The sequence below is a fragment of the Scyliorhinus canicula genome, chromosome 16 (genome assembly GCF_902713615.1).
Source record: "Scyliorhinus canicula chromosome 16, sScyCan1.1, whole genome shotgun sequence".
Taxonomy (NCBI): Eukaryota; Metazoa; Chordata; class Chondrichthyes; order Carcharhiniformes; family Scyliorhinidae; genus Scyliorhinus; species Scyliorhinus canicula.
In genome coordinates, this window is record NC_052161.1 from 70252243 (window position 1) to 70264423 (window position 12181).

General features: G+C 48.0%; 1 protein-coding gene across 42 annotated transcripts in view; it reads right to left on the minus strand.

The window, feature by feature from the left end:
- ank3b (ankyrin 3b) overlaps positions 1–12181 on the minus strand; it is an 888954-nt gene that overhangs the window by 320608 nt on the left and 556165 nt on the right. The window contains exon 1 of one of the 42 annotated variants that reach the window (XM_038773876.1): positions 6737–6806. The exons of the other annotated variants lie outside the window; for them this stretch is intronic. Within the exon in view, the coding sequence (XP_038629804.1) occupies positions 6737–6772 (36 nt within the window). The 5' untranslated portion in view covers positions 6773–6806. Of the gene's footprint in view, positions 1–6736; positions 6807–12181 lie in introns of those variants that run through there. 42 annotated transcript variants of the gene reach the window in all.

Below are 12181 nucleotides of genomic sequence, written 5' to 3' on the forward strand. Positions count from 1 at the left end.
AGTCGCTGCCCAGGAAAGCTCCTGTTGACCGAATCACTGCCCTGGACCACAGTGGACCAGGATCGAGGGCTCAGGTGCCAGCAGGAATGCTGCCATCTCCTCTCTCTCTCTCCCCCCCCCCCCCCCCCCCCCTCCCCCGGGCCCCCGCCAAAAAACAAATGATTGATGAAATTTCAAGTCAGTTTCTGTAAAATGTACTAGCGTCTAAATGTTCTCCAAACATTAACTCTATTCCTCTCTCCACAGAGGCTGCTTGGCCTGCTGAGTTTTCCCAACATTTTCTGCTTTTATTTCAGATTTCCAGCAGCATTTTGCTTTTATTTTCTTTAGCTCGGTTGGCTGTGTAGCCAGAGCATGATGCAGAATGATGCCAAAAGCACGGATTCAATCCCCTTACCGACTGTGCCAGTTTGTGGAGGCTGCCTCCTTGTCTAACCCCAAGCTTGAGGTGGAGTTGGGCCTTTCAAGCTAATGGAGATGCCTACAGTCCTACATAGACGATGGCTAATTACTTCCGACTAATTTTGCGGAATGCTCAATTTTAAAAGCTAATCCCTTCAAATTAAAATGCTGTCACAACTCTTCTGAACAAATCGTAGATTGCAGCTGCAATTTAGTATATGCGGGAAAACAAGGGATCTCTATCACAGACAATCTCTTTTTGGCTTTAATAGGCCAGACAGTCCTGCTGTATATTCCCCAGTTTACAGTATTTACATCTCAGCACTGTATAGGGTTACACAGGAAGAGGCCATTCAGTCCAAGCAATCCATTCCAGTCATGCCTCCTCTCATTTTCCCTCATCAAAATCTACCATCTTAGCCCTCTTCGCTTCTCCCTCATATTTTTTAATAAACATTTTATGGAGGTATTTATGGTTTTATAACAGTAACGGAAGAAATTGTGTACATACAATTATAAACATAGTGCAAAAGCCGTCTTCCTCTCTCACAGGTCCCACCTTTTCTAACTCCCTACTCTACATTAAACTAGCCCCACAGCTCCACCCACTTCTGCTGACGGTTAATTTTCCCTAAAGAAGTCGACGAACGGCTGCCACCTTCGGGCAAACTCTAACATCTCCCTCATATATTTGACTAATCCACTTCATGTGGTAGTGAGTTCCACATCCTCACCACTCTTTGGGTAAAGAGGTTGTTGGTGGCCATGGACTTCCATGTGTTGGTCCATGGTCATGCTCAGTAAGGAACTGCAGTGGTTTGCCAGTTGTCTTCTGAAGGTTCTACCTGACGAGGAGACCCTCCCACTCTTACTACCAGCCATAGGTAGAAGGTTTTTTTAGACCAATACTCAACCTTTTTGGCCACATTATGAACACGCTTTCTGTGACTATCAAGTCCCAGAGTGAGACGCTGCCACTGTTATAAGACACCTCCAATGCCAAATTGTTACTTCACATTTATCTGTGCTGAACTACATATTTGTCCATTCTGTAAGTTTGTGAATATTCTCCTGCAACTTTCTGCAGTCCTCCTCAATATTGGTCACTCCCCAACCCTATGGCACCATTTGGTGTCATCTTCCAATTTAGAAATTGTGCTTTTGATTCCACAATTGTCTTCCGTGTCCTTTTTCTGCAGCCTCTGAGCACCATCCCCCTCAGCTCACTTATGCATGGTGACCAATGGGAAAAACATGAAGCTGGCTTTCATCCCACAGTTCCAGACTTATGAGTACAACAATACTGTCAACAGGAAGTGGACTGGAGCCAGTGGTGAACTGCAGGGATCGGCATCTCGGTCTCAATGCCAACCAGATGAGTCGGGTGTGAGAAAACAAATGCCATTTGAGAGGTTTAGACCAGCTCCAAGCCAACTGAGTCAGAAACCCAAATGGAACCGGATCAATAGGCTTCACAAACTTAATGGGGAAAAGCACAGACATTTGTTTTGAAGCCATTCCATCATGGTTTACTTCAAAACAATTTACAACATTTGCCACAGTCTCCTTCCTTCGGGACCAGAGGTACTAAACAATAGGGGTTCAGCATTCTGAGAACCAGGGGTGCAGTGCCACCATCCAGCCACCATCCCTCTGTCAATGTGGTCCCTGGCTCGGAACGTGGAATCCCAGAATCACCCCTTCAGATTATACTGAGACATGCTGAGTACACTAACACTTTGGAACGCCAAGGAAACTAGCTTCAATCTAAGAGATGGTACTGGTCTCTGAAACAAATGTAAGGTTTGTACACCTGAAATCTTTAGTCTCGATTGTACAAAAAGATTTTAAAATAGGGCTTGCATTTACCATGATCTCAGGTGGCCCAGAAACATTTTATAAAAGTTCTGATCTTTAAACCCCACAAAGGATGTCCCAGTAAGTCCACAATCAAATTGTTTTCTTCTTCTTTAGTTATGGTTCTATTGGTAAGACACACACTTCCCATCAATACACTTCATTAATACATTCCAATTCAGTAAACCATCTAAAGAAAGGTCCCAGAGGCAGACTTACACTTTGGGGGATCCTGCACTCTCGCTCTTCGTGGGGACCCCACATCAGATCCCGCCCCTGATGACATGGTGGCCTGCCCCTAATGACATTGAGCTCCACCCCAATGATGTCGAGCCCCGCCCATAATCATATCGGGTCCCATCCCAAATGAGGTCAATGCCCTCCTGACCCTACCCACCCTCCGCTCACAGAATGCATGGCACAAAAACCCAAAATCTTACCCTCACTGCCCAGTGCAGCCTTCTCACTCTCAGCTCTGGCTGGTTGGCCTCTGGCACTGGTCGAGTCACCCTTCTCCCGCTGGCTGCTGCTCCCCGATTCCCCAAGACATGAGCCAGGGCTTGCCTGGCCTTCTTCACACCTCCCGACTGCTGCTCCACTCACCTCTTGGCTCTCACTCAGTTGGCCGGGCCTCAAGCCTCAATGACAGTGCGTGCTCCTGACTGTTGCTGCTGGCTATCTGGCCTGGCCTCTGCTCTCACCTGCCCTCGCCACCCAGTCTGGTAGCTGCCCAATCCAGTCCTCTAACTCTCAGCCCTGCCTGGATGGCCACTTAACTCTGGTCAAGTCACCCCGCTCCCGTTTACCGCTGCTCCATGATAACGCCGGTGCTTGAGTGGCCTTCTTCGCACCTCCAGACTACTGCTCTGCTCATCTTTCGGCTCTCGCTTGGGTGACCAAGCCTCCATCCTCAATGACCCCTTCTGCTCTTGGCCAACTGCTGCTGGCTATCTAGTCTGGTGGCCTGTTGTTTTCTTTGGCTGCCCGCCCACCCACCCTCCTCAGCCTTGGCCTGGAGATTGAGAGTCACCCGCTGCTCCCCTCAACAACCGTTGGCCAGTGCCAGCTCCTCGCCACACTGACAGTTTTGCAGCAGTAGCAGTCTTACACTTTTGGGAGCACACACAGCCCCCCTCTCAGTATGGGCAGCACCGTGTATTTCATTCAAAGTCCGCAAATCCTTTGCCAAAAACACGTTGTGAGCCGAACCAGTATCTCTCAGGATGACAATTTTTCTGGTCTCTCTCTTGGATAAAAATGGAGTGACTTCCTTTCAAGTAAATCACGGGTAAGTCAGAAACCCCATATAAGTTCCTGCATCTGTATCTATTCCCGAGGAAAAATATTAAATGCAATGGGTGTCGAACATTCTTCAATTTCCCGTGCAGTTTTCCCTGTGGAAATTCCTGTCATTTGCACATGGGCCAGCACCTGCTCATGTTTTATTTTGCTTTTTATTTAAAACCACTTTGTTGGAATGGGCAAGGGAACACAACATTTCTGAACATCATGAAGCATGATCAGTTTCTTGGAATAACTACAAGGGACCGTTCCATTTATATTACAAAGAACAAAAACATAGCTGAGGGCTCCGAGCACAGAACACAGTTTCAGCATGTGATAATGTGGTATGATCAAACTCTGTTACATTAAGAAACTAATTAAGCAGTTGCTGAACAATACAGGCTGCTTACAAAGTACTCCTGCAACATTAAAGATGAATAACTTGGAATGTAACAAATGATAGAAGCTAAACCGCTGATGCAATATGAAAGCATAATTCATAATGTTTTTTTACTGTTAATGTTGTTTCATTGTATTTCAGATACTGAAGCTGATTGAAAATGACAACAGAAGAGAAGTTGAACTGTGTTATGCCCAGTAGAACTAAAGTCCATCTCATTAACATTTTTCTTTATATATGAATTATGCTTTCTTATGTGATTGACAGTTTGATTCCATCATGTGTACATCAGTTGGTCAAGGACTTTGTAAATACCCTGTACTATCTTATTATTGTTTTGCAACACTCTGTATCAGTAGAGTTGTACAATGAAAATTATTGGCAAGCTGCAGGAGTGACTACGATGTCATCACTTTGACATTTGCACTAAATTTAACAGAAAATGCTTGACAGGCAACTATACTTCACATTGTCAACCTCAGGCAGATGTGATGGCTTGACATCTCCTGTCTCATTATTATAATAATAATAATAATCTTTATTGTCACATTATTGCTTATATTAACACTGCTTAGAAGTTACTGTGAAAATCCCCTAGTCACCACATTCTGGTGCCTGTTCAGGTAACAGGAGAATTCAGAACGTCCAACTCACCAAACAATCAAATTTTTCGGGACTTGTGGGAGGAAACCGGAACACCCAGAGGAAATCCATTGGGGACACGGGGAGAATGTGCAGACTCCGCACAGACAGTGATCCAAGCCAGGAATCGAACCTGGGACCCTGGCGCATTCATGTCACACAAGTGCCAGGCAATGACCATCTCAAAAAGAGAACCTCACCACCTCCACTTGGCATTCAATGACAGAAGACCGGAACATCTCAAGGTGGTGGTTCACCATCATAGTTGGCTGCAGCTCTGCTTCCGTTCCACTGCCAGTGTTTCTCTCCGGCTCCATATACAAACACTGCCCGGAAGAGCTGAGCAGTAAACAAGATGGCGGCGGTCGCTGCCGCTTCCCACCCATTTGCAAGGTATCAAGACAATCACCTGAGGTATTCAACTGTTGGAGATGAAGCATTAACCTTAATGAGACCCTGGCGCTGTGAAGCCACAGTGCTATCCACTTGTGTTACCGTGCTGCCCCATGAGACAATGATGGAAAGTCACAAGAACACGGAACTCAGCCTGAAGCCAGCTGAGACACCAAACTACAGACAGCATATTCTTTTCACTTTATATGGACTCTAACTTGACCAAACTATCCTTCCCACTCTGTAATATCTACTGACTGTGTGCAAGCGTTGGTGTGAGCTTTATTATTTTAATTAGATCGGTTTAAGTAAAACATGTGTGATTGGATCTTTCATGATCGCAGCGTGCAAACAGTTAAGTGGTCACTAAATTGTTAAGTGTGCACCCTTTTCAAACAAAAAAAACGTGTACAGACAAACGAGGAAAGGGAAAAGAGGGGAGCCACTCGACCCCTCCTCACATGATTGTAATAGAACATAGAACAGTACAGCACAGAACAGGCCCTTCGGCCCTCGATGTTTTGCCGAGCAATGATCACCCTACTCAAACCCACGTATCTACCCTATATCCGTAACCCAACAAACCCCCCCCCCCCACCCACCCACCAAACCTTACTTTTTAGGACACTACGGGCAATTTAGCATGGCCAATCCACCTAACCCGCACATCTTTGGACTGCGGGAGGAAACCGGAGCACCCGGAGGAAACCCACGCACACACGGGGAGGACGTGCAGACTCCACACAGACAGTGACCCAGCCGGGAATCGAACCTGGGATCCTGGAGCTGTGAAGCATTTATGCTAACCACCATGCTACCGTGCTGCCCCTAAATAATGTGTATATTTACTGACCATCTTCCCACACTCAGTAATTCGGAAAGTAAAATACTCAAAATTAACAATACTCACACACACTTTTTGTCATACCTTTTGATCAATAAATGTACACGTTTCAAGTTTATGTGCCTACCCTACGTGACTATGGGTGACTGTCTGTGTGGAGTTCGCACTTGCTTCCCGTGTCTGTTTGGGTGTCCTCCGATGCTCCGGTTTCCTCCCACAGTCCAAAATGTGAAGGTTAGGTGGATTGGCCATGTTAAATTGCCCCTTAGCGTCCAGTAATATACAGGTTGGGTTAGGTGGATAGGGCGAGGCAGTGGGCCGAGGTAGGTTGCTCTTTCAGAGGGTCAGTACAAACACGATGGGCTGAATGGCCTCCTTCTGCACTAGGAGTTCTAGGATTCTTCTGAGTACTATGATTATAGGTCAATGATGGTGTTTATTACGTATCTCTTATGTGCTAATCTGTTGAAGATTTCCTGTGTAGCATTTCCTATCTTACGCCGTGATTGCCCTTCAACAAAGCAACTCATTGGCTGTAAAGTGCTTTGGGATGTCCTGAGGTTGTGAAGGGTACTCTATAGAAATAAGCGTTTTCCTTCCTCAGAATTTAGCTATATCATTTTATAACTAATCCCAATATTACAAATGCATTTCTGGTCTCTTTCAACTCTGAGGAGCTGCGGTGCATCTTAAATCTTCCCAACTCAGGTAGCTTTACACGGTTCCACTGGTCTCCAATAACAAGCTTACAAAGTGGATGAGGGAGGTGCTCTCATTCACAGTATTCGTGCTGTTTACCTTAATTTAGTTTCTGGCATATAGGTTGATCATGCTTAGGTAAATAACCCTGTAAACTCTAGTACAGAAACTAAACTGAGCCAAGCCCCTTTCAGTCAATAGCTTTGATCACTTACTTGCTCCAATAAGTTTGTTTCCTCCTGCACTGCCATCTTCTCCTGCTAAAGATGAAACCTGCTGATCCGACTAATGAGTACTTAGCTTAAGAAGCTCACTATGGCATTACATCAGGTCTAAAAATAGCAGCCAGGGAGGTGGAGTTTAAAGTATTCCTGGTTTCGCTGTGGTATAGACAGGATAATAGATTCAATCCCTGCAAACGCAATAAAAAGGTTGTGCCTTCACTGCCCTCACAACACTTACATATCACCTTCCCAAGAGTCCGACTGAGTTAACCATATTTATAGAGCCCCATCACACAGCCTATGTAAAATGGGGCTGGGTGTACCAGAATAGCAGCAACAGCTGCTTCACAACCTGCTTTTTGCACCAGCTTATCAGTGCCTGTTTGCTACAATGCAGAGCACTTCTGGCCCAAGTCAACAGCCCTCATTAAAAACAAATCATCCATGGTTATGAAATGCTGCCCTAAGACAACTTTCAGCCGTTAGAGAGTTTGCATATTCTGCCCATATCAATTCATTGCTGCACAATGGAATATGGAGTACTACATGAGAAGCAGAAACAACAAAACAACTGTTTTATTCTTTCACAGAATTTGGGCATCGCTGGCTAGTCCAGCATTTATTGTCCATTCCTAATTGCCCTCGAGAAGGTGGTGGTGAGCTACCCTCCTGAACCTATGGGTGTTGTGAGGAAGGGATTTTGATCCAGTGACAGTGAAGAAACAGGGATGTATTTCCAAGTCAGGACAGTGTGTGACTTGGAGGGGAACTTTCAGGTCCTGGTGTTACCAGGTATCTGCTGGCCTGGTCCTTCAAATGATAGTAGTCGTGGGTTTGGAACGTGCTGTCAAAGTGTTGATAAGTTGCTGCAGTGCATCTTGTAGATGTGTTGGTGGTAGAAAGAGTAAATGTTTCAGGTAGTGGATGGGGAGCCAATGAAGCAGGTTGCTTTGACCTGAATGGTGTTGACCTTTTTGAGCTGCACATATCCAGGCAAGTGGAAAGTAGTGCTTTGTAGATAGTGGACATACTTTGGGGAAATACTACAGGATTCCTGGTCTCTGACCTGCTCTTGTAGCCACAGTATGTATATAGCTAGTCCAGTTCAGTTTCTGGTGAATGGTCACACCAGAATGTTGATACTGGGGGATTCAGTGATGGTAATGCCATTCAATGTCATGGGAGACGATTAGATTCACTCTTGTTGGAGATGGTCATTGCCTGGCATTTGTGTGGTGCAAATGTTACTTGCCATTTATGAGCACAAGTTTGGCTATTGTCCAAGTCTCATCAGTCTCTGAAGAGTTGTGAATGGCACTGAACACAGCAAAAATCATTAGCAAACATCCCCACTTCTGACCTTCTGATGGAGGGAAGGTCATTGATGAAGCAGCTGAAGATGATTGAGACTGGGACATTACGGTGAGGATCTCCTGTCCTACGACAATGGTGATTGACCTCCAAAACCCACAAACATCTTCTTTTGTGCCAGATATGACTCCAACCAGCGGAGCGTTTTCCCACTGTTTCCTGTGACTTTAGCTTTTCTATGGTTCCTTGGTGTCACACTCGGTAAAATATTGCCTTGACAGCAAGGGCTGTCACCTTCGCCTCTGAAGTTCAACATTTTTGTCACGCGGGGCCTTAAGCTTACAGATTGTGGTTAAGTACAATTTAGGGGACATGGTGGCGCAGTGGTATTGTCACAGGACGGGTAATCCAGAGACCCAGAGTAATGTTCTGGGAACTCAGGTTTGAATCCCACTATGGCAGATAGTGAAATTTAAAATCAGCAAAACATCTGGAATTAAAAGTCTAATGATTACCATGAAACCACCGTTGACGGTCATAAAAAACATCTGGTTCACTAATGTCCTTTAGGGAAGAAATCTGCCGTCCTTACCAGTCTGGCTTACATGCGACTCCAGACCCACAGCAATGTGGTTGACACTTAAGGCGAATTAGGAATGCGCAGTAAATGCTGGCCCACCAGCAATGCCCTCATCCCATGAAAGAATATATTTTTAAAATTCTGATGCTGCTATTGGCCCACAGTATCTCATGGATGCCTAGTTTTGAGATGCCAGAACATTTCTAAATCTATTCCGCGCGGAATTCTTCGACCACACCCACCCGGTGACCGGACATTCCCGCCCAAGGTCAATGGATCTTTTCTTTACATGGTCCCCGTCCCGTCCGTGGTGATCTTGCGGCATTTACCACGGCGGTGGTGTCACATTCTATGGTGCAGGACCTCCTCAATATGAAGACAGGACCAGGGCCGGCTCGAGGTACCGGCAACTCGGGCAGTCGCCCGGGGTGCCATGTGCTAGGGGGCGCCATCAAGGAGTGCGTGACCGGCGTCAGAAACCCGGCGCCGCGTAAAAGACTCTGGTCCCGCGCATGCGCAGTTGGGCCGGTGCCAACCAGCGCATGCACGGTGGCCGCCCTCCCCCAGGCCGCCCCGCAAAAACATGGCGGATGGATCCAGGCTCGCCGGTGGAAGAAAGGAGGCCTGCCGACAGAGAGACCGGCCCGCCGATTGGTGGGTCCCGATCATGTACCAGGTCACTCCGGCACGCCCCCCCCCCCCCCCCCCCCCCCGATGAACGGAGCCCCCCCCCCCGAAGGGTGCCGAAGTTCAGCTTGCCCGGGGCACCAGCAACCCTAGGGCCGGCGCTGGACAGGACTTTGCCTTCCCAAGGACTATATGGTGCTTTCTCCTACCAATACTGTCTTGGACAGATTTATCTGCAACAAATGGATTGGGGCGAGACTTCCGGTGGCGACCATGAGGGAGTAGGTTGCACATTTGGTGGCTCCCGCTCTGGCTAGACATTCGGACCTTTCCCCCCGACTTTGTTTGCACTTTTAAATGCTGGATTTGAAGAAACAGTGAACAAGTGTTCGGTGTATATGTTGGTTTATGGAACAGAGAACCCGAAGAGATCGAAAGGGAAGAAACAAAAAGTCAAGGTCAAGCTGGGTGTTGGCTGCAGCAGCGGACAAGATGGCTGGTGTCCAGACCCCTGGGGCTTCGACCCAACCATCAACGGAGGAGCTGATGCAGGTCATCTGGGAAGGCTTCGCCAGACAGAAACGGGAATGTCTGGACCCGATTAAGGAAACGATGGAGAGGATGGAGCGGAGGCTAGATGCCCAGGACAGGGCGATCCAGAAACTGGAAAAGGCGCTAGCTGAATAAGAGGAACACCAGACATTGGTAGAGATGGAGGTGAGGATGCTGAGGGACCGGCAAAAAAGGCTGCTGGAACAGGTAGAGGATTTGGAGATCAGGTCCCGTAGGCAGAACCTAAGGATTGTTGGCCTCCTGGAGGGGGTGGAAGGGGCTGATGCCGGGGAGTTTGTGGCGAATATGTTCCAGAAGCTGCTTGGAGATGGGGCTTTCCCCCGACCGTTGGAAGTGGATCGGGGGTACAGAGCGCTGGCAAGGAAGCCGCAGCAGGGAGACCCCCCTTGGGCGATGGTGGTCAGGTTCCATAGGTACCTGGATGAGGAGCATATTATCCAATAGGCCAAACGCAGACGGAGCTGTTAAGTGGGACAACAGCATTTTGTGGGTGTACCAAGATCTAAGCGTGGAGGTGGCCAAGAGGAGGGCAGGCTTCAATCAAGTCAAGTCGATCCTGTTCAAGAAGCAGGTTAAGTTTGGTCTGTTGTATCCGGCGTGATTTTGGGTTACGTATGAGGACCAACATCACTACCTTGAGTCGCCCGAGGACGCTATGGAGTTTGCCAGGAAGAAAGGACTGGTGCCAACTTGAGAACATACTACTCTAAGTTTGAGAAACTGTTTTTCCTGCTCGTTTCAAATGCTGTTTGCACGGATTTATTTGTTTGTTTGTTTTCGTTCTTGGCTTTTCTGTTCGATAATTGTGTTTTGTTTAAGAAAGGGAAAGTAGTTTTTTAAAATTATTCGATTTCGGTGGATTTTCTGTGTTGTGAAGGGGATGGTGGTAGGGATTTTTGACTTCGTATTATTTTGAGTGGTATTACTTTGATTTGTATTATGGCGAGAGTTTGGCTTTGTTTTTCTTTATACTGACTTTGGGTGGCGTCTGTTTCTTAAAGGGGCGGTTGTCGGGGCTGGGTTGATGAGGGCGATGGTTTCGAGGGGCGGGGGGAGGGCAGGTAGGCAACAATAGGTGGGAGACATGCTGCCGACGGAGCCACGGGCCACCAGGCTAGCTGGGTGAGCTAGTCTGCGGGAGCACAGTGGGGGGTGTGTATACAATCAGTTTAGGGATGGGGTTAGGTTACAGAGTGTTGTTGCTTGGGGGGGGGGTCGCTTGGTTGACGAGGAAGGGATTTGATTTTAGAAGTGGAGAAGAGTTTGGGGATGGGCGCTGCCAGGAGGCGGGACTACAGAGGCGCGGGGCAGGGGCTGGGGGCAGGCCCAGGAAAGGGGGTGGCTGACCGGCAAGGGGGGTGGCGAGTTGCCCCCCCAACTAGGCTGGTTACATGGAATGTTAGAGGGCTAAATGGGCCGGTGTAGAGGGCTAAAGTATTCGCGCATCTTAGGGCTTTAAAGGCAGACGTGATAATGTTGCAGGAGACGCACCTGAAGGAAGCGGACCAGATTATGTTGAGGAAGAACTGGGTTAGTCAGGTATTCCACTCAGGGCTAGACGCGAAAACCAAGGGAGTCGCGATTCTGATGAACAAGCGGGTACAGTTTGAGGTGGGGAATATTGTTTCGGACGGGGGAGTTCGCTACGTTATGGTTAGCGGTAAGCTGGAAGCGAGGAAGGTGGTCCTGGTCAACATACATGCGCCAAACTGGGATGATGCAGATTTCATAAAGAGGGTGCTGGGGAAGATACCAGACCTGGATTCCCACAAGCTGGTTATGGGAGGAGATTTCAATACAGTTATGGATCCAGGCCTGGACCGGTCGTGCTCAAAAATGGGCAGAGTGTCAGCAATGGGAAAAGAGCTGAGGAGTTCATGAAGCAGATGGGGGGGGGGGGGGGGGGGGGGGGGGGGCTGTACCGTGGAGGTTTGGTAGGTCGACAGGGAAGGAGTTTTCCTTCTTCTTGCACGTTCATAGGGTCTCCTCCCGGATCTATTTTTTTATACTGAGTAGGGATCTATTGACAGGGGTGGTGGATGCGCAGTATTCGGCAATCACCATTTCCGACCATGCCCCGCATTGGGTTGAGCTTCAGGTGAGTGAAGAGAGCTTCCAGTGCCCACAGCGGAGGCTGGATGTGGGACTGCTGGCGGATGGAGGGGTGTGCGAGAGGGTGAGGAAGTGTATACAAAACTACCTGCAGGTCAACGATACAGGGAAGTCTCAGCAGCGGTGGCGAGGGAGGCGCTCAAGGCAGTGGTGAGAGGGGAGCTGATTTCAATTCGGATTCACAGGGACAAGACGGACAGGGCAGAGACGGACCGACTGTTAGCGGAGATTCT